We start from the raw sequence: 16,791 nt of genomic DNA on the forward strand, positions 1-16,791 counted from the left end.
CGGGCTTCGTGGCCCAAATAAGACATCCGGATCCAAGCGTCTTCTTCTGGTGAGTTTAGCTTCTGCTTCATCCGATTCAACTCTTTTCTCAGAAAGTTGCGTTCTTCTTTGTGTAAGTTTATAAAATTAGGTATTGTATCTCGCTCTCTCCAATTTCCTGCTGTTAGGTTCACGATTTTAGCTGTAGTCAGATTCTTTAGTCGGTGTCGCTTTGTTGTTGAACTCTTCAATTCACCGTGTGTATAATTCCATGTCTCGCTAATGCCGATTTACTTCTCTCGTTTTGAATGTTATTGAGAACTTGTGCTGTGTTTGATTTCTCATGAGTCATGACCTTAATTTTGAATGCTCTTCTCAGGAACACTAGCTGAAATCTATCTATAGAAGACACAAGTGTTCCAACGTTTAGTAATGGATCGAAGGCAGCACGATTATGCTGCGTCTTCTGGGTTGCCTTATGCTCAGCAACAGCAGCAACAAGGACCAAACTTTCAACAGCAACAGCAACAACAACAACAACCGCAATTTGGATTTCATCCCCAACATCAACAGTATCCACCACCAATGAACGCTTCTGGTTTCATTCTTCCTCATCCTTCTATGCAGCAGTTCCCTTACCAACATCCTCCTATGCATCAGCAGCAGCAACTTCCTCATCCGCCTCACCAGCAGATGTTTGGTCAACAGCAACCTCAGGCTTTCCTTCCACATCACCTTCCTCCACCGTTCCCTGGACCGTATGATTCAGCTCCTCCTCATCCTCCACCAGCTGATCCAGAGCTGCAGAAACGTATTGATAAGCTTGTTGAGTATTCGGTTAAGAATGGTCCCGAGTTTGAAGCTATGATGCGAGATAGACAAAAGGATAATCCTGAGTATGCGTTTTTGTTTGGGGGTGAAGGGCATGGTTATTACCGCTATAAGCACTTTCTCTCTATGCATCCCCCTGGAGGACCCTTTGATCCTCCATTTCCGTCATCTTCTATGCCTATGATACATCATCCGCCAAATCCCATGATGAGTCCTTCAATGAACAATGTGCCGCCAGGTGCTTTGGCAGTTCCACCAATCCGCCAACCTCCTTTCCCATCATTCCATGACCACCACCAGCTGCAACAGCATGTTCCGCAGCCTCATCCTTTTGCGCCCCATGCTCGCCCTGATTTTGATCAGTCAACTCATGCATTCCGAGGTCTTTCTGGTCCACTCCCTACTGATGTTGCGATGGAACTAAATGGCGTCTTAGGCAACCTTAATGGCACAAAAGAGTCTATCAAAAGTGCTAAGATTTGGTTCATGCAGAGATCTCCCTTTGCACCAGCTTTAGCAGAGGCACTAAGAGACAGGGTTTTTGCAATGGATGATTCTGACAGACAGATGCACATAGTTTATCTAGCTAATGACATTCTCTTTGACAGGTATCTAAACTTAATTTCTTGATCGCTGTTTATTATGTAAGAGAAATTCTGCATAGATGTAGTTTTTTGTTTATCTTATTAACGTTACGTTATGATAGGTTGCAACATTATGATGCTTCCACCCTAATATTTTTACCCTTTTTCACTAATGTTTTGCTTCCTTGAACACAGTTTGCAACGGAGGACAAACTTGCACGAGTTTGACAATGAAGCTCTTGCTTTTAGACCTGTTTTGGGTTCCATGCTTGGGAGGATTTACCACTTTCCACAGAACAAGGAAGAAAACCAGTCACGTCTGGAGAAGATTTTGCAGTTTTGGGCTTCAAAGGAGGTTTTTGATCAAGACACCATCTCCTCCCTTGAGAAAGAGATGAAAACTGGACCACCAGCAAATACCTTTTCTCATTCGCCCATCATAGCAGCAAACTCCTTACAACGTACAGGTACTCTCTCGCTCTTCCGTGAAAGAGACAAAAAATATAACTCGACCTATGTGTAAGACGAATATGATATAGATTTGACCATACATCAACAAATTTTTTTCCGTATGCACTTGCAGGAATGCTGCAACAGCCACCAAACAGTAATGTCCCTGGCACAATGAATTCAGAGCATCTGAATCCCGTCGCAACCCAGCAGTTCATCTCAAATGTGATGCCTCTTGGTGCTTTCCCCGGTTCCATGCCGCTTAACGCTCCTGTTCCACCACCAACCCAACCACCTGCTGGTGAGAAGCCGCCTCCATATCCTCTCTTTCCTCCTGGTCTGATCCCTGGGATGGTCAGAAAGATGCAGATCGGTAGTGGTGTGCCGTACTCTCCATTGAGCCCTCTTGATATCCCAACTGTCATACCACCATCTGATACACCTCAATCTGAAGTACTCGAGAGAGTATCTAAGTTCTTCAAAGAGATTGGAGAGGTCAACCCAAGCGAAGGTCCCATGGGATCTGAATCACAGGACGACTATGATAATTATGAGCGAGATAGTCCACAACGGAAAGGAGGTGCCTGCATTCCTCCACCTCCCAATCTACAGGTGGACCCTGAGACGGGAACATACGCAGATGGAAGCACCGATAAAAGGAGTGGATCAGGGAGATTGGGACTTGGGGCAACAGCTGATCCGAACGAACCAACTCAGTATGATGATGTTTATACATCTTACAGAAAACACAGAAGTACTAATTATCACACATCCATGAGTTCAAGAGCTACAACCAGATAAGATCCAGTTCCATTTCTCATCTTCTGATGGCTAGTTCAGTCTTGTTAGATAACAAAGTTGAGCCTTTTTGTACTGTAGTTGTTAATGTGGCAAATGTGATCTTCTCTCAGCTTTGAAAATTGAAATATAGACTTGTCATCACATCCAGTCATCTAAACAAAAGTTTTTCTAAACATATTCCCTCTTTTCGATAAACGTAAGAGCTCTTGGAAATTTTATATTAACGGTATCTAAAGATTACCAGCTCATTGTTAGAAGCTTCAGCTAGGAAAACCATGTTGGCTGTTTACAATGTTGCTCATATCATCTTATCACACAGATAATTATATGTATGTTTTATTCTGTCCAAGTATGTGTGGGAAAGAGTGGAAGAAGAAGAGTAGTAGTGGTAGTTTCTCATCAAAGTTTGCTTATAGTAGATTCATCTCAACATTAGAAGAATTTCATGAGTTGAGATCCACCCAACCAATAGAGAAGAAGGTGCATTTGATATAACTCCATTACAATGTGGGTCGAAACTAGGCAAATATAAGACCATGTGTGCCATATGCTCTGGTTAGAATTTTATTTCATTATAATGTGGTGCCTGTATACACATTGGAATTGAGTTATGAGACTTCTTCACGTTCCCCAAATATTGCTAGTTGCTATCCATAATGGCCCGTACCTTTATTAAGACCTGCAAAAAGACCGGATCTTTGGAAATTTGGTGAGCAACTGTCAATCTTAACTCGGTATGATGATGTTTATACATCTAACACGGAACTGAGAACTACTAATTTTTCGGATCTAATCTTGATAAAACAAAGACTCAAATATCTGGACAAAAGCTTAGTTACTCCATAACGTAAATGTAACATACGCATCAGAGCGCTAAAACCAAGATTCACTTGTACAAAAGGACAAGAATTAGGCAAGAAGTAAAAGACTAAACTCTCAAAAAGCTTCATGAGGAAAAATTGTGGACTCTGACAATTATTCACTCATTAGCTTTAAGTTGAAAAGATCTTAGGGTGCAAGCCTTTGAGGGTCACGAGGGAAGAGCGATGTTTTCCGGATGTTGTTCAGTGCACAGAAAAGCATGACCACTCGCTCCAGCCCCACTCCGAACCCACCGTGTGGAGGTGCACCATACCTGTAAACATTATTTGTAGCAATTGTCTGCTTAGAGAACTCAGATAAACTAGTAACGGCACCGCGCTGGTCCAGCTCGTAAATTACCTGAATGAATCGATGTATGTGGATATTGTCTTGACATCAATGCCGTATTCCCCTGCACGTTGCTCCAAGACTTCTGGGATATGGACACGTTGAGCTCCTGATATGATCTCCTCACCTAGGACAGAACACGTCGACTTAGAATCAAATGGGCAGTAACGTAATCAGAGAGAACACACAAGGTAAAAAAGTATAACTCAAAGATGTACCTCTGATGAAGACATCAAAAGAGTTGCTGTAAAGAGGATTATCGGCACAAGTCATGGTGTAGAACGGCCTAACTGCCTTAGGATACCGATGCAGAATATAGAACTCAGTGTTGTACCTGTCGAAATCAACAACACATAGTGTTAGAACAACATTGTAACTGTGAGATACAGAACTAAATCATTTTGAAAACGCAAATGATATCAAACATGGGTAGACAATACAAATGGATTACTTTTCTAAAACAAGTTGGCCAAGTTTTCTCTCAGATTCAGTGTTTAGATCGCCAAGAGGATCAATCTCCACACCAGCATCCTGTCAACACATCAAGATTACAATTATTATTGAAAAAGTCCATTTGAAAACCTCAGGTGAAATACAAGTCATACCTTCAGCATTTGAACCCCTTCTTCAAACGTTAACCTCAATGTTTTTGGTAGAAACTGCAATTTAGTGCCAATTATCAGAATCCAATAAGATACAAAAACTCAGTTTCTAATATTCCTTGCTTATACTGCATACGGTACCTTCAAAGGTTCAAATGGGTATTGCTTTGCAACAGCTTCCAGTTCCTTTTTACACTTCTCATTCAAACTAGTGAATATAAACACAAATAATTCGTCCACAAGGTCCATTATCTGCACAAACAAGAGAGATATTATTAGCACACTGGTACAATAGAAGATACTTGAGATAAATAATATAAGTAACAGCACAATCTTACCTCGGAATAGTGTTTTTGAATCTCCATCTCCACATCAAGACCCACAAATTCACACAGATGTCTATGAGTGAACGAGTCTTCTGCTCTGAAAACAGGACCTATCTCAAAGACACGTCGCAAGTCACCACATATTGCCATTTGCTTGTGAAGTTGAGGAGACTGAGCGAGACAAGCAGGCTGCCCTTTGTATTCCAACCTAAACACGGCAGAACCTCCTTCGCTACTACCAGCCATCAGTTTCGGTGTGTGGATTCCAACAAAAGACTTCTCTAGTAATTTTTCTCTGAAAGCCTACAAAAGTGATAGCTAATTCAGAAAAACCACATAGAACGAAGCAACCAAATCATGAAATGTTATACTAATAACACATTTCTATAGTGACTATCCTATCCTAGTCATGGTGCCTACACAAATAATTTATTTTTACCAAACCAGGCTCATATCCATAACTAACAGATATGAAAACAGGACTAAAAATAATGAAGATCTAATCTTCCACCATGTTTTAAAAAGATGAAGGCCTTACATTTTCGATTTGACACTGAATGCGGAAGATGGCTTGATTAGCCGGTGTTCTGATGTCAAGTACCCTATGATTCAAACGAGTATCCTGATTGACACGAGCAGCTTTCGTTCCACTCTGCAAAAATCATGAAAACAACAACTCTAATGAACAGATTGACCACCATAGAAGCATCAGAAGAACACAAATGATCAGAAATTCAAAGCAAAATTGTACCATCTCCAAAACTTTAAGATAGCAAACTATACCTGAAGAGATTTTTCTATATCCGCTTCACTTCGGGCAGCATCCTCCACACTGAGTGGTAATTTTGCCAAGGCTTTGTTGACGCAGTACACTTTTCTCACTTGAATTTCAACCTGCAATTAACATTATAGATCCACAAACACAAACATGAGATAACAATGTCACAACCAAATGAAACGAGACACTGAAAACAAGAAGAAAAGAAAACGAACCTGCTGAGTAGTTCCCGTCAAAGGCTCCTTAGGGAGAGCGACGACGCCGATGACATCGACAAAGGATTCGCGACTCAGCTGCCTGAGGTATTTAACCATGTTGGCGCCCACTTTGTTCTGCTCCGCTTGGCTAACCACGCACTGAACAGTTGATCCACTCGCCCTCAAGATCACAAACCCCAGTTTGCCAGACACTGGACGATTCGTGTGAACTCGGCCTCTGATAAGAACCTCCGATTCCGCCATCTCTTCAACCAAATCGCTCACATCGATCCAATTTTTTCCTTCAATAGCCTCTCTCCATTTCCCGGCTTTCGGATCCTCCGTCGATTGCAACTCGTTGAGAGTCACGTCACCGTAGTTACTGGAAAACTCGTCATTCTCTTCGAGAGACATCGAAGCCGTTTTCTGAGTAGCTTCTTCGTGTTCCTGCCGGCGGCGTAACTTCTCTAGCTTCGCGGCTTCCTTCTTCGCTGCTTTCTTGCTTATCTTCTCTCCAGATTCCTCCGACAGCATTTGAGACTCCGACGACGACATAATGGCTCGCTAAAAGGATGAGTCAAAAATCAAAATAGCCCACTGAATCGAAAACCACGAAACCCTAAGCTTTCCATATATCAAAAAAACGAAAAACACGGAATGGCCCCGTTAATGTTTATACTATTCGTTTAGACCCCAATACTTTAGAATCAGTGTTATTTAGTCCAACGAAGACGAACAAAATTCATCCACGGCGTAAACGACACGGTGAGTGGACACGTGTCCGTATGACAACGCGCGCGTGTGAGACACTTTTATAGTAGAGAGAGTATGGTTTGGAGCTGTCTCAGTTAATTTAAAATAATAATTAAAAAAACGAATTTGCCAGCAAAGGACGGACCAAAAAATTAATAAAAATCTCAAAAGAATAAAAAAATTCTGGGAAAAAAAAAAAAAAGTAAATGGGAAGCGACGACTGACTCTTCTTGGTTCGACCACCTCTTCCTTCTTTAAGGTTTCTGAGTTCTTTTAGCTCTCAAATTTTTGATCACAAGTTAAGCTTTTTACGATTGCGATCTGATTACTTTGTGTGTGGGGTTTTGAAATTTCTTGATCGGAATCAGATTTTATTTTTTGATCCTTTGATTACTTATCCAGTAACCCCCAAAGGCCTCAAGGGGGTATCGTGTGTTTCCTTTCATGTCATATCAACTGATTTTTTGAGGTCTCTGAAGCTCTAGGTAATCTAGTGACTTGTTTGTTTTAGCATATCTCATTATGGAATTATCGGATCTGTACTCTTTTTTTTGGTTTGGTTTATAGACGAGTTTTGTTCTCCTTCTTCTAGGACCTCTCATTTGTTATTCTTAGCTTTTTTTTTTCTTCTTTGAAATGAAATTTGTATGTAATTCAATGGTGAAATTACTTGCTTTCTTCCTTTAGAACCACTGTGTAGCTGAGCTGAGTATCAAAAGGTCTTAAATTCACGATTTTTTCATTCTTTTTAGTAACATCAACATGTCTATGTTTCTATTTTTAGGGTGTAGAGCATCACGAGCTTTTGATACGGGTTGCACAAACATTAACTTTCATTTCTGGTGGCTCCCTTATTGATTTGCTCTTTAAGGTAAAGTTTCTTTCTTTTTCCTTATTTGGTAGTTACTGGCTTACTACAATGAGAGAAAGATAAGACGATAGCTTGATCTGTGCTGAACCTGAAAGCACGGGCTAGCCATTTGTTTTCTTGTTACATATTTAGAAATCTAATTTTGTGTTTCTCATATCTTTTCTCCTTTACTATGGTCTATCTTTGCTTTAGGTGCATGTTGAAGTGATTGAAAGAGATCTACATGTGACTTGCAGTTCGGTCAGACATCATATACATAACGCGCGTACCACGAGATTGGACAGGATGCTTGAGAATCCAAACTTCGATATGCACGCCGTTGGCAATCACGACAACGATAACAACTACTATGCCTTCACCCAAGACTTTTATCAAAAGCTCGGGGAGGAAGGTACAAACATGTCCGTTGACAGTATGCAGACAAGTAATGCTGGTGGCTCTGTGTCTATGTCTGTGGATAACAGTAGCGTTGGTTCTAGTGATGCTCTTATTGGCCATCCTGGTTTGAAGCCTATGCGCCGTCCCTACTCTCCCTCTCTTGGCCAAAGCGTTTTTCGCCCAGGACGAGTTACTCATGCACTTAACGATGATGCCTTAGCACAAGCCTTGATGGATACTACATATCCAACCGAGGGACTGGCAAACTATGAAGAGTGGACTATAGACCTGAGGAAACTTCACATGGGTCCTGCTTTTGCTCAAGGGGCTTTTGGAAAGTTATACAGAGGGACTTACAATGGAGAGGATGTAGCCATTAAGCTACTCGAGAGGCCAGAACATAGCCCGGAAAAGGCACAAGCCCTTGAACAGCAGTTTCAGCAGGAGGTTTCTATGCTTGCCTTTCTGAAGCATCCCAACATCGTTAGGTTTATTGGAGCCTGCATTAAACCAATGGTGTGGTGCATCGTGACTGAATATGCAAAAGGAGGTTCGGTCAGACAGTTTTTGACTAAGAGACAAAACCGAGCTGTACCTTTGAAGTTGGCTGTTATGCAGGCATTGGATGTTGCCAGGGGTATGGCCTACGTCCATGAGCGCAACTTTATACACCGGGATCTAAAGTCAGATAACCTCCTCATATCAGCTGATCGGTCCATCAAGATTGCTGATTTTGGCGTTGCAAGAATTGAAGTTCAAACCGAAGGGATGACTCCAGAGACTGGAACTTACAGATGGATGGCCCCGTAAGTTGAATAAGTTCTTGAATTGTAAATCATTTTCCATCCTTTTCTTGTCCTTGGTAAACTCAAGTCTCTGCGAGTTATATATAGACTATATTCCGTTCTGTTGATTAATGCAGAGAGATGATCCAGCATAGACCCTACACCCAAAAAGTGGACGTGTATAGTTTTGGAATCGTGCTGTGGGAGTTGATAACAGGTCTGTTACCGTTCCAGAACATGACGGCGGTTCAAGCCGCATTTGCGGTGGTGAACCGAGGAGTTCGCCCCACGGTCCCAACAGATTGTCTCCCTGTGCTTGGCGAGATTATGACACGTTGCTGGGATGCAGACCCTGAAGTCCGTCCTTGTTTTGCAGAGATTGTCAATCTCCTTGAGGCGGCTGAAACCGAGATAATGACGACTGTGAGAAAAGCCCGTTTCAGATGTTGCATGACACAACCAATGACAGTCGACTAAATCTGTTGAGGAGAACATAGAAGGGGAAAGGCTTGAAAAGGAGAAAACAGAGTGAGAGAGAGAGAGCGAAGCAAGAAGGGCTTTAGATATATGTAAGTTTGTGTGTGTATCTATCTATATATTATATATCCGATCCGATTGTATCTCTTTTCCCAAGATAGGAGAAGTAACCCAACCATTTTAGACCTACTGAGTTTCTAGATTTTTGTATTAAGAAAGAAAAAGAGCAAACGAAAAAAACAAAAATAGAAGAAGTGTACGGTGATTGTCTGAAGTGTTTGGTTTAGTTTTCCTTGAATTGATAGTTGCATGCCTTTTCCCTCTTTCTCCTTCCCACGTTCATTGGCTTTTTCACATGGTACCTTCTAAAAATCACGATTATGATGAATACATCTGTTGCTTTTTTTAATTACTGATCATCAAATAAATAAAACATGCAACTTAACAAAGAAAAACGATACAAGAACTTATCATCAAAACTTTGGATAATAAAAATCCACCCATACAGATCTCTGTAGAGGTCAAAAGGAAATAAAATTACAACCTTTTAAGAAGAACGAATGTTATCTCTATAATCCTCTTCGCCACTGCTCAAGAAATCCTCCTCACCATCGTCATCATCTTCGTCTTCATCTTCATCTTCATCATCCCCACCATTATCATCATCTTCATCCACACCATCAGTTATAAACCCCATTAGACCACCACCACCTTCAAGGAGCATCCCTCCATCATCATCAAACTCGCTCCCACTATCTTCATTGTCATCGCTACTAATATCATCATCTCCACTATCGCTACCATCTCCTCCACCTAGTCCCAGAATTCGGTCCAGGTCATCTTCGTCGTCTTCATCATCTTCATCTTCATCCTCCGTTTCATCATCATCGGGATCGGAGTCATCATCTGTTGGTCTCCGTCTACCAATCTCATACATCCTGGCCGAGGAAAACATATCTTCTTGGTCTTCCATTGTGATCAGCCCAAGGAACGAATCTGTTGGTTCTGTGGCAAAGTCAAGAAGACATCGGTCGACAGGTATAGTGGCAATGTCTGAGTAGTTGACTGCATCAAGAGTGCGGAAAGCAGCAAACAAGGGATGTTTCACACGTCGTGTGTGAACAGCAGACATAACGTCCTCAATGTTTCTCCTCAGCATTGCGTATATAACATCTCCCCTGAAGTTGAACGTAATAGCTGTCTGGTCCAGTGATGGTACACTTCGAAGAAGCTTGTAAGACCTCATGTCCCAGACCTCTGAGTTTATGATCACCTGTAATAAGAAACGACATGTCTATAAGCCAAGAAACAGCAAGTAATTCTTTTACTATATTATAGCGAGTTAATGTCGAATATTTGAAACTGTTGTGAACAGGTACTGAGGGATGGGTTTTATAAGGCTGTCTTAGAATGTTCTAGGGTTTGGTTGAGAGACTCTCATCAGGTTTGGTCAACTGGATTAGGAACAACAATTTCATAGCTTTGGTATAAATCACATTGATTCAGATTAAAGAGTAATATGATTTATCCATTACCTCGCTCCTAGAAGGATGAAAACCACCGCCGCCATAATCGGTAAATTGATCAAACCGACGGACAACGTCTGGGACACGGCGGTCCCAGAGAACACCGTTCCACAATATCAGTGTATCGCAAGGGCTAAAGTGTACAAGAGAATAAGGATTACTTCTGGAAGATGTGATTGTGTCCGTGAGTTTCTCGCAAGGAGTGCATGTCTGTACGTCATATAGAAGAACATCTTTTGTTGATGCTTCACAAGAAAGCGCTGCAAAACGTAGCCCAGAGTTGCTGAATTTCGCAGCCTTGCATCCATCAAAGGAGTGTCTAGGCCCACCAGTTATAGAAGACGCGTCCCACAACTGCACATCACTGGAGCTCGAAGAAAGCAACAACTGAGTATCACCAGAGACATATGGCTGAACAAGTGTAACCGGAGCTTGATGACCTTGAAAACTCTCAAGCAAGCTACCGCTGCTAGCTTCAAATATCTTCATTTCCCCAGCATGACTACCTACTCCTATATGATTAGTACCTCCAAGAAGTGCAATGCATGTAAAGAGAGCAGTCTCATCCCGGAAAGATCTCCAAGATTTGAATCTGCTGAAAACAAATTGACGATCCCTGCGATTCCCATGGACTCCACTGTAGAAACTTTGAAGCTCACGGGTACCAAGACGGCCAGTGATGTTTTGTGGGGCTTCCAGTAATCTTTTAGGATCAGGACAGACATGCGGATGTAGGAGAGACACAGGGGGAAGAGTTGTGATTGGAGCCAGGCACTGCCTGTGTTGGTGCTTCAAATACTGAACCACAAGGGAGTCTAGTGATAACCGTTCTGGATTGGAAGGCTGGGGATCATTGGGAAATCTTAGCTGAGAAGCAGGTGTCATCTGGCCCAGTCTGGAGCTCCCAGATTGGTTGGCATCTAAAGCTGAAGTTGGTGTTTGCAAACCTGAGCCATCCACAATGGATGAATTTCTACGTACGGAAGCCGTGGTTGAACAAGCTGGAGATCGTGGTCCTAATTCGCCCAAATTAATTCTTTTACCTGGAACTGACAACACTGGGTCTTTAAGCTCTAACAATTTCCGTTTTCTCGGAGAGGAAACCGGGGTCTTAAATTGAGCATCGGCGTCAAGGTCGTTCTTGAAAACTAATTCCGCAGCAGTTTCTGATGTGTCTGCCCCAGCAGGATCTAAATTCGAACTACTATTTATTCTCTGTGTAGACTGAGGTTGAGCGTCATGGGAGAAAGATTGCTTTCGTGACTGCAAACTAAAGCTAGGGGAGAAAGTCAACTGCTTCTTCTTTGCAGATGGAGCTGTGTCACCTCTTGAACTAGGATCTTCATCACGTGCATTGATCTTGGGTATGCTGGGGAAAAATCCACCGTTAGCACGGCCTGAGGGCCATTGTTGTTGTCCTACTGGTGTGGGCATCTCCTGTGTTGAGGAAGCCAAATGTTTCTTCTTGGCAGATAGAGCCGCATTACATCTAGAATTAGGATCTTCTTCATGTGCACAGACTTTGGGTTTGCTAGTGAAAAATCCACTGTTAGCACGGCCAGAGGGCCATTGTTCCTGAGCTAGCGGCGTAGACATCTCCTGCGTAGAGGAATATGCAATAGACGAAGGGGAAGCCAATGAAGGTAGAGGAGTTAATTGAGCCTCTTTTAACAGAGCTGAAGCAGTTTCACCAAGACCTGATGCCTGGAGGTGCTCATGGATAAGGAGCAAAAGCTCCTTAGAATCATAAGTTATAGGCGTTGCTGCTGCAATGGCAGCTCTTTCAATACGCCTCAGTGTTGGAGTAGCAGCATCACTGGCTGTTAGTGTAGTCGCATGCCCTGAATTTGTCACTATCTGTAAACACATATAAAACGCAATTAAACATGTCTGCAAAACTTCAACAGAGAAACAAGGAATGAAATAAACACTAATTACTTACGAAGCACAAAAAGAATCCCATAGCGATACATTAAACAAGAAAAATAAATCAATATAGATGATTACCCCTATTAGCTCAAGCGCCACCTGAGCAAGTTCAGCTTGCCATCTGCCCTGATCTGTGCCACTTGACTGACCACCTGAATCCCGAATTAGTTCTGATAAACTCTTTCCAACCTATAACCAAGCTTGGAAAGTCAGAATCTATCACCAAGGATGCCTGCTCAACTTCATCAGATGTATCTCACATATGAAAGAGGATAAAGATAACCGGGAATGAAAATTACTATTCTACCTCAAGTTTAGTCAGTATTTGTGCAATTGTATCATCTCTAGCTAGACCAAGAAGTACCCTACAAGCCAGTGCTCGTAGACAATCTGGGGTAGCAGGGGGATTCACATATATTCTGGGCTGAAGAAGTTTTAAAAGAACTTTTATACCATCATTCCCACGAACAGCTTCACGGGCTTGACGATAAACCTGCTCCAACTTGGCAGCAAGGCCAGCAGAACCAGTTCCTGCTCCTAAGAAAATTCTTCGATCCCCAACCAAACCTGAAGACGCTGGTGGAACAGGAGTTTGCGGAGCATTACCAGTGGACAGAGTACCTAGAGAACCATCACGGGCAGTGGCTTCACCGGGAACAGGTTGATGATTTTGTGCAAGCGGTGGCTTATTGCTTAATGATGGTGGTGGGCACACCAGATTGATTAGGACATTTAGTGCAGGCTGTATGATCTTCAATCACAAAGAAAACATGAAGAAGGCAAGTATCAATGAGAAGAAGAAGAAGCAAGACAAAACCTATGTGAATAATGGATATAAGTGGACTACTGACCTCAGGGTCTACTATGCTGTTGGAAATATTTGTTGCATCCAGAATGACAGCAATGCCAGCACGATTGTTGCTGAGTGTGGCATGCGCAATTGCTTTGCGGCCATCAGGTATTGATGTAACTATGTGGAGAACACCAAAAGCATACTGAAGTAGATCATGCAGATAACGATCTACTGGTGGAGTCTGCGAATGTGACCATAACGTTAATACATGGTAGACAACAAAGTACATGAGGAGAGTAAAATGCTACATTACCTGACATAGTTCTAACATGGTAACATGTCCAGAGGAGGCCAAGAAGTTATTGACAGCAGGCCACTGAGTTCTCACAAAGGTCGGACCCAACTTCCTATCCTTCTGTAACTGAAGGAAGATGGCATCAACAGCTTCATTGCTGATGTCAAGGGGCTTATAGGCTGCCCTTATATTAGGAACATTTCGTCCACCACCTCGGCTACTTCTGCTAGGACGGATTGAATCAACAAGCAAAAGAAGATGAGCTCTAAAATATTGACGCAAAGCAAAACAGGTGTGAAAAGCCATCTGTTTCTCTGAGGACGTCATGACTTCCGGAGCAGATCGGTCAGAATTAGCACCAGTTCTAACTGACGCTGCATTTCTAAGAATTGCAAGGAGTTTCTGCAAACTATCATGAGCATCAAATGCATCTAAAATGGCTCTAAAGACAAATGCAGCAGCAAAGAACAAAGCTGAATTTTTCCTGGCTTGATCCTGGGAACAGTCGAGAAGTTCGATAGCTAATTTAACAACTTGATGTACGAGATCCGATGGAAGTGCACAAACACGCTCCATTATACCCTGAGAAAATTTGAAGGTAAGAACAAGCAGGATTTATACTACTTCAGCGATTGTCAGACTTCTGATAGCTGAAGGTGAACAAAAATTGCAATAGAAGTCGTAGAAATTTGCTGTTTTAATTACCTGAAGAGAGCCAATGGTGTATAAGCACGATGAGAGACCATAAAAAGTCTCAGAGACCCTTGGAACAGCAAGCAATTTTTGTATGCCACCCCGGTCAACAAACATCGCAGCAAACTTCCGGTGAGCAGCCAAAGCGCAAATTAACTTCATGACATCAGGTAACAAAGGAGACAAGGTAGAACTGTCATCAAATTGGGATGTACGTTCCAGCAGCATAATGCATACATCAACACCTTTTTCATGGAGTACAGGCCCAAGAACCTCGACATATTCTCCCAGTATCTCAAGGCACTGGATGCAATATCTTTCTTGTAACTTAGCCAACGATTCGATATCTGGAATTGAAACTTCACTAACATCCGCAATTTCTGTAGTCTGATCAGATGTGACAGAAGTAAGATTTCTGCCGCCAACCAAATAGCAGAGTGTAAGTCCAGATATAAATAATTGATAAAGAGCAGTGATAATATCCATGACACCATAGCATGACTGACCTTGAAACATCAGCGGCATCTATGACTGTAATAGCTGCTCGAGTAGCAGCAGATACAGCAGCTTCTTCACTGCCAGTAGACTTGAACTCCTAAATAGTTTAAAAGAAAGACGACCAATATAAATATCAGTACCTTAGAGCTTCAATAAGGAAATGAAATCACTAACAGCTAATAAAAAAAAAAAATACATGCCTCCAAAGCAGCAGTTTTAACAAGCTCTGCTGCAGCATCACCAGCTGCTTTAGCTGCCTCATCAGGAGCATGGGCAGCTCTAGCTTCGGTTTCAGCAGCTCCAACTGCTCTCTTTACTAGATCAGTTATATTTTTGGTTCCTATAATGCAACCTTGAAAGCACTCATCACCCTCCTCTCTTTCTATCTCCATCATACCAGACGTCATTTTCCCCAGACATATGGTCACATCTTCTGCATTTCTGCCATCTGAAGATTTTGATAGATCCTTATCTCTGACAACTAGACGACCTGATCTAGGAGACGCCAAGAAAACTTCTGTATCAGTTGCACCTTCATTAACCCTTCCTCTCCCCCTTGATTTTGATCTGTTAAGTCTGTGTCTTGAAGGGTCATCTCTTCCACTGTTGTCATCTACAGGTTTCATTTTACAATCAACAACACCTGAAACATTAAATCTCTCTCTGCCATCGGTTTCAAAGTCGCCATCAGACCGTACATCAGATTGTCCCATCTCTCTGCCAGAATCCATCTCAAGAACATGGTCACCTTCAACTGTATCCACAACCTTACGCACCCTACTTCGACCTTCTTCTTTTGTTTTTAAGGACACGTGCTTAGTCTCAGTTGTGTGAAGGGCATCTCTACGGCTTGTGCTTGGCTCTCCAATAACTCGTACTCGAAGATAATGCATAAGCTTAGCAGATAGTCCTGATGTCAAAAGGTCTTCAACTAAATGCCCACGACTTGCATGAGTCAGAAAAAAAAATTATATCAGCTGTGGGCGCCAAAACAATTGCAAAAATGGAAAGAGACAACAAGTTGGGAATGTTTAGTCAATACCTCACCAGAGAGAGAGCAAGAAGGCCTGTAGAGTAAGTCTTTAACATTTCAGAATCTGAGGGTTCCTTCCTGCCAGAGTCTTCACCAGGAAACTTGACTGTCTCTTCCATAACCCAATTTTTAAAGTTGTCCGTAACAGCATCATCGAAAACATGAGGATACTGAAAAAACAGAATTGAGTCATGAGCCAACCAACGAACGAGCTAAACGTAAGGGTAAGTAGCAAGAAATTCGTAAACTTTTACCATCCAAGTAAGCGAACAGTTCATTAGCAACCTTGCAGAGGCAGCCTTTACCGCGGTTGAGTAAGCATTCTCAGATAGAAAAGTTGAGGATATCAATTCAAAAAACTCATCATTTTCCTGCCAAAATCAAGTAACCAAAATCAGAAGAAGAAATCCACCCATGATTTAAAAAAAAAAAATCTTTAAAAAAGACTTACTCGGATGAGATTACACAGCTTCCCACTGTTATGACTATTGCGAGCACTTAAGTACTGTCCAGTCTCCTCTAAGAACCTGCAGATACAAGTAAGCGGTCAAGCTAAAGAAAACTACAAAAATCAAGAAGAGAGAGAATGATAGCTGAGGTTAAAAGAGACATACGAAATAGACAAAAACTGAGACTCCTGAGATTCGAGGAGATGGCTAAGCTTGTGAAGATATTTCGGATTAGGGTTATTAGCAACGGAAGTAATCTTTTCCATAAGGTTCGTCGCCTCCACTATAAGTTTGTCATCTTCACTCAGTTCTCCTCCTTCCTGTTGTCCTCCTCCTTCCCCAGGGTCAGCTTCCTCGGTATAATTCGCCAACTCTGTAATCGCCTCCGCCGCAAGAGCCGATCTTTCATCCTCGACCATCGGAATAGGGACTTCGGCATGCTCTTCTCCGTCCATAGAAAAAAAAAACCCAGATACGACGATCAATTCAGACGTTGGGATTGCGGATATTACTAGCTTACCGGAAAAAAAAAAGAAAAAAAAATTGGAAGGGGA

At 42.1% G+C, this 16,791-nt stretch overlaps 4 protein-coding genes across 7 annotated transcripts; 2 read left to right on the top strand and 2 right to left on the bottom strand.

Moving 5' to 3' along the window:
• Positions 1–46: 46 nt before the first annotated feature.
• On the top strand, positions 47–2,840 carry LOC104721717 (SUPPRESSOR-OF-WHITE-APRICOT/SURP RNA-binding domain containing protein 1). Its single transcript, XM_087473209.1, has 4 exons — positions 47–130; positions 359–1,418; positions 1,590–1,861; positions 1,978–2,840. Exons 2-4 carry the CDS (start codon positions 412–414, stop codon positions 2,643–2,645), a joined length of 1,947 nt encoding a protein of 648 aa, XP_087329335.1. The 5' UTR covers positions 47–130; positions 359–411; the 3' UTR covers positions 2,646–2,840.
• A 584-nt stretch (positions 2,841–3,424) lies between these two features.
• Positions 3,425–6,727, bottom strand: LOC104721718 (aspartate--tRNA ligase 2, cytoplasmic). Its single transcript, XM_010439768.3, has 10 exons — positions 5,776–6,727; positions 5,566–5,676; positions 5,321–5,434; positions 4,795–5,085; positions 4,598–4,708; positions 4,460–4,513; positions 4,306–4,385; positions 4,073–4,188; positions 3,867–3,981; positions 3,425–3,780 (listed from the first exon to the last, which is right to left on the bottom strand). The coding sequence occupies exons 1-10, from the start codon at positions 6,310–6,312 to the stop codon at positions 3,654–3,656; spliced, it is 1,656 nt and encodes a 551-aa protein (XP_010438070.1). The 5' UTR covers positions 6,313–6,727; the 3' UTR covers positions 3,425–3,653.
• LOC104721719 (serine/threonine-protein kinase STY13) lies at positions 6,639–9,344 on the top strand. Of its 3 annotated transcripts, none has more exons than XM_087473211.1 (4): positions 6,639–6,743; positions 7,295–7,381; positions 7,574–8,565; positions 8,682–9,344. In XM_087473211.1, exons 3-4 carry the CDS (start codon positions 7,667–7,669, stop codon positions 9,019–9,021), a joined length of 1,239 nt encoding a protein of 412 aa, XP_087329337.1. In that variant the 5' UTR covers positions 6,639–6,743; positions 7,295–7,381; positions 7,574–7,666; the 3' UTR covers positions 9,022–9,344. The 3 variants fall into 3 exon arrangements, with proteins under 3 accessions (XP_087329337.1, XP_010438071.1, XP_010438072.1); XM_010439769.2 differs by having other exon boundaries at positions 6,657–6,769; XM_010439770.3 differs by having other exon boundaries at positions 6,694–6,995.
• A 58-nt stretch (positions 9,345–9,402) lies between these two features.
• Positions 9,403–16,692, bottom strand: LOC104727647 (DDB1- and CUL4-associated factor homolog 1). Of its 2 annotated transcripts, XM_087473198.1 has the most exons (13): positions 16,403–16,692; positions 16,240–16,315; positions 16,043–16,159; positions 15,798–15,958; positions 14,956–15,700; positions 14,764–14,852; positions 14,270–14,672; positions 13,583–14,146; positions 13,328–13,510; positions 12,784–13,227; positions 12,555–12,665; positions 10,557–12,404; positions 9,403–10,294 (listed from the first exon to the last, which is right to left on the bottom strand). In XM_087473198.1, the coding sequence occupies exons 1-13, from the start codon at positions 16,690–16,692 to the stop codon at positions 9,569–9,571; spliced, it is 5,757 nt and encodes a 1,918-aa protein (XP_087329324.1). In that variant the 3' UTR covers positions 9,403–9,568. The 2 variants fall into 2 exon arrangements, with proteins under 2 accessions (XP_087329324.1, XP_087329325.1); XM_087473199.1 differs by lacking the exons at positions 16,043–16,159; positions 16,240–16,315; positions 16,403–16,692 and having other exon boundaries at positions 15,803–15,936.
• Between the last annotated feature and the right edge of the window lie 99 nt (positions 16,693–16,791).

This window comes from Camelina sativa, chromosome 11 (genome assembly GCF_030686135.1).
Source record: "Camelina sativa cultivar CO46 ecotype springtype chromosome 11, ASM3068613v1".
Taxonomy (NCBI): domain Eukaryota; kingdom Viridiplantae; phylum Streptophyta; class Magnoliopsida; order Brassicales; family Brassicaceae; genus Camelina; species Camelina sativa.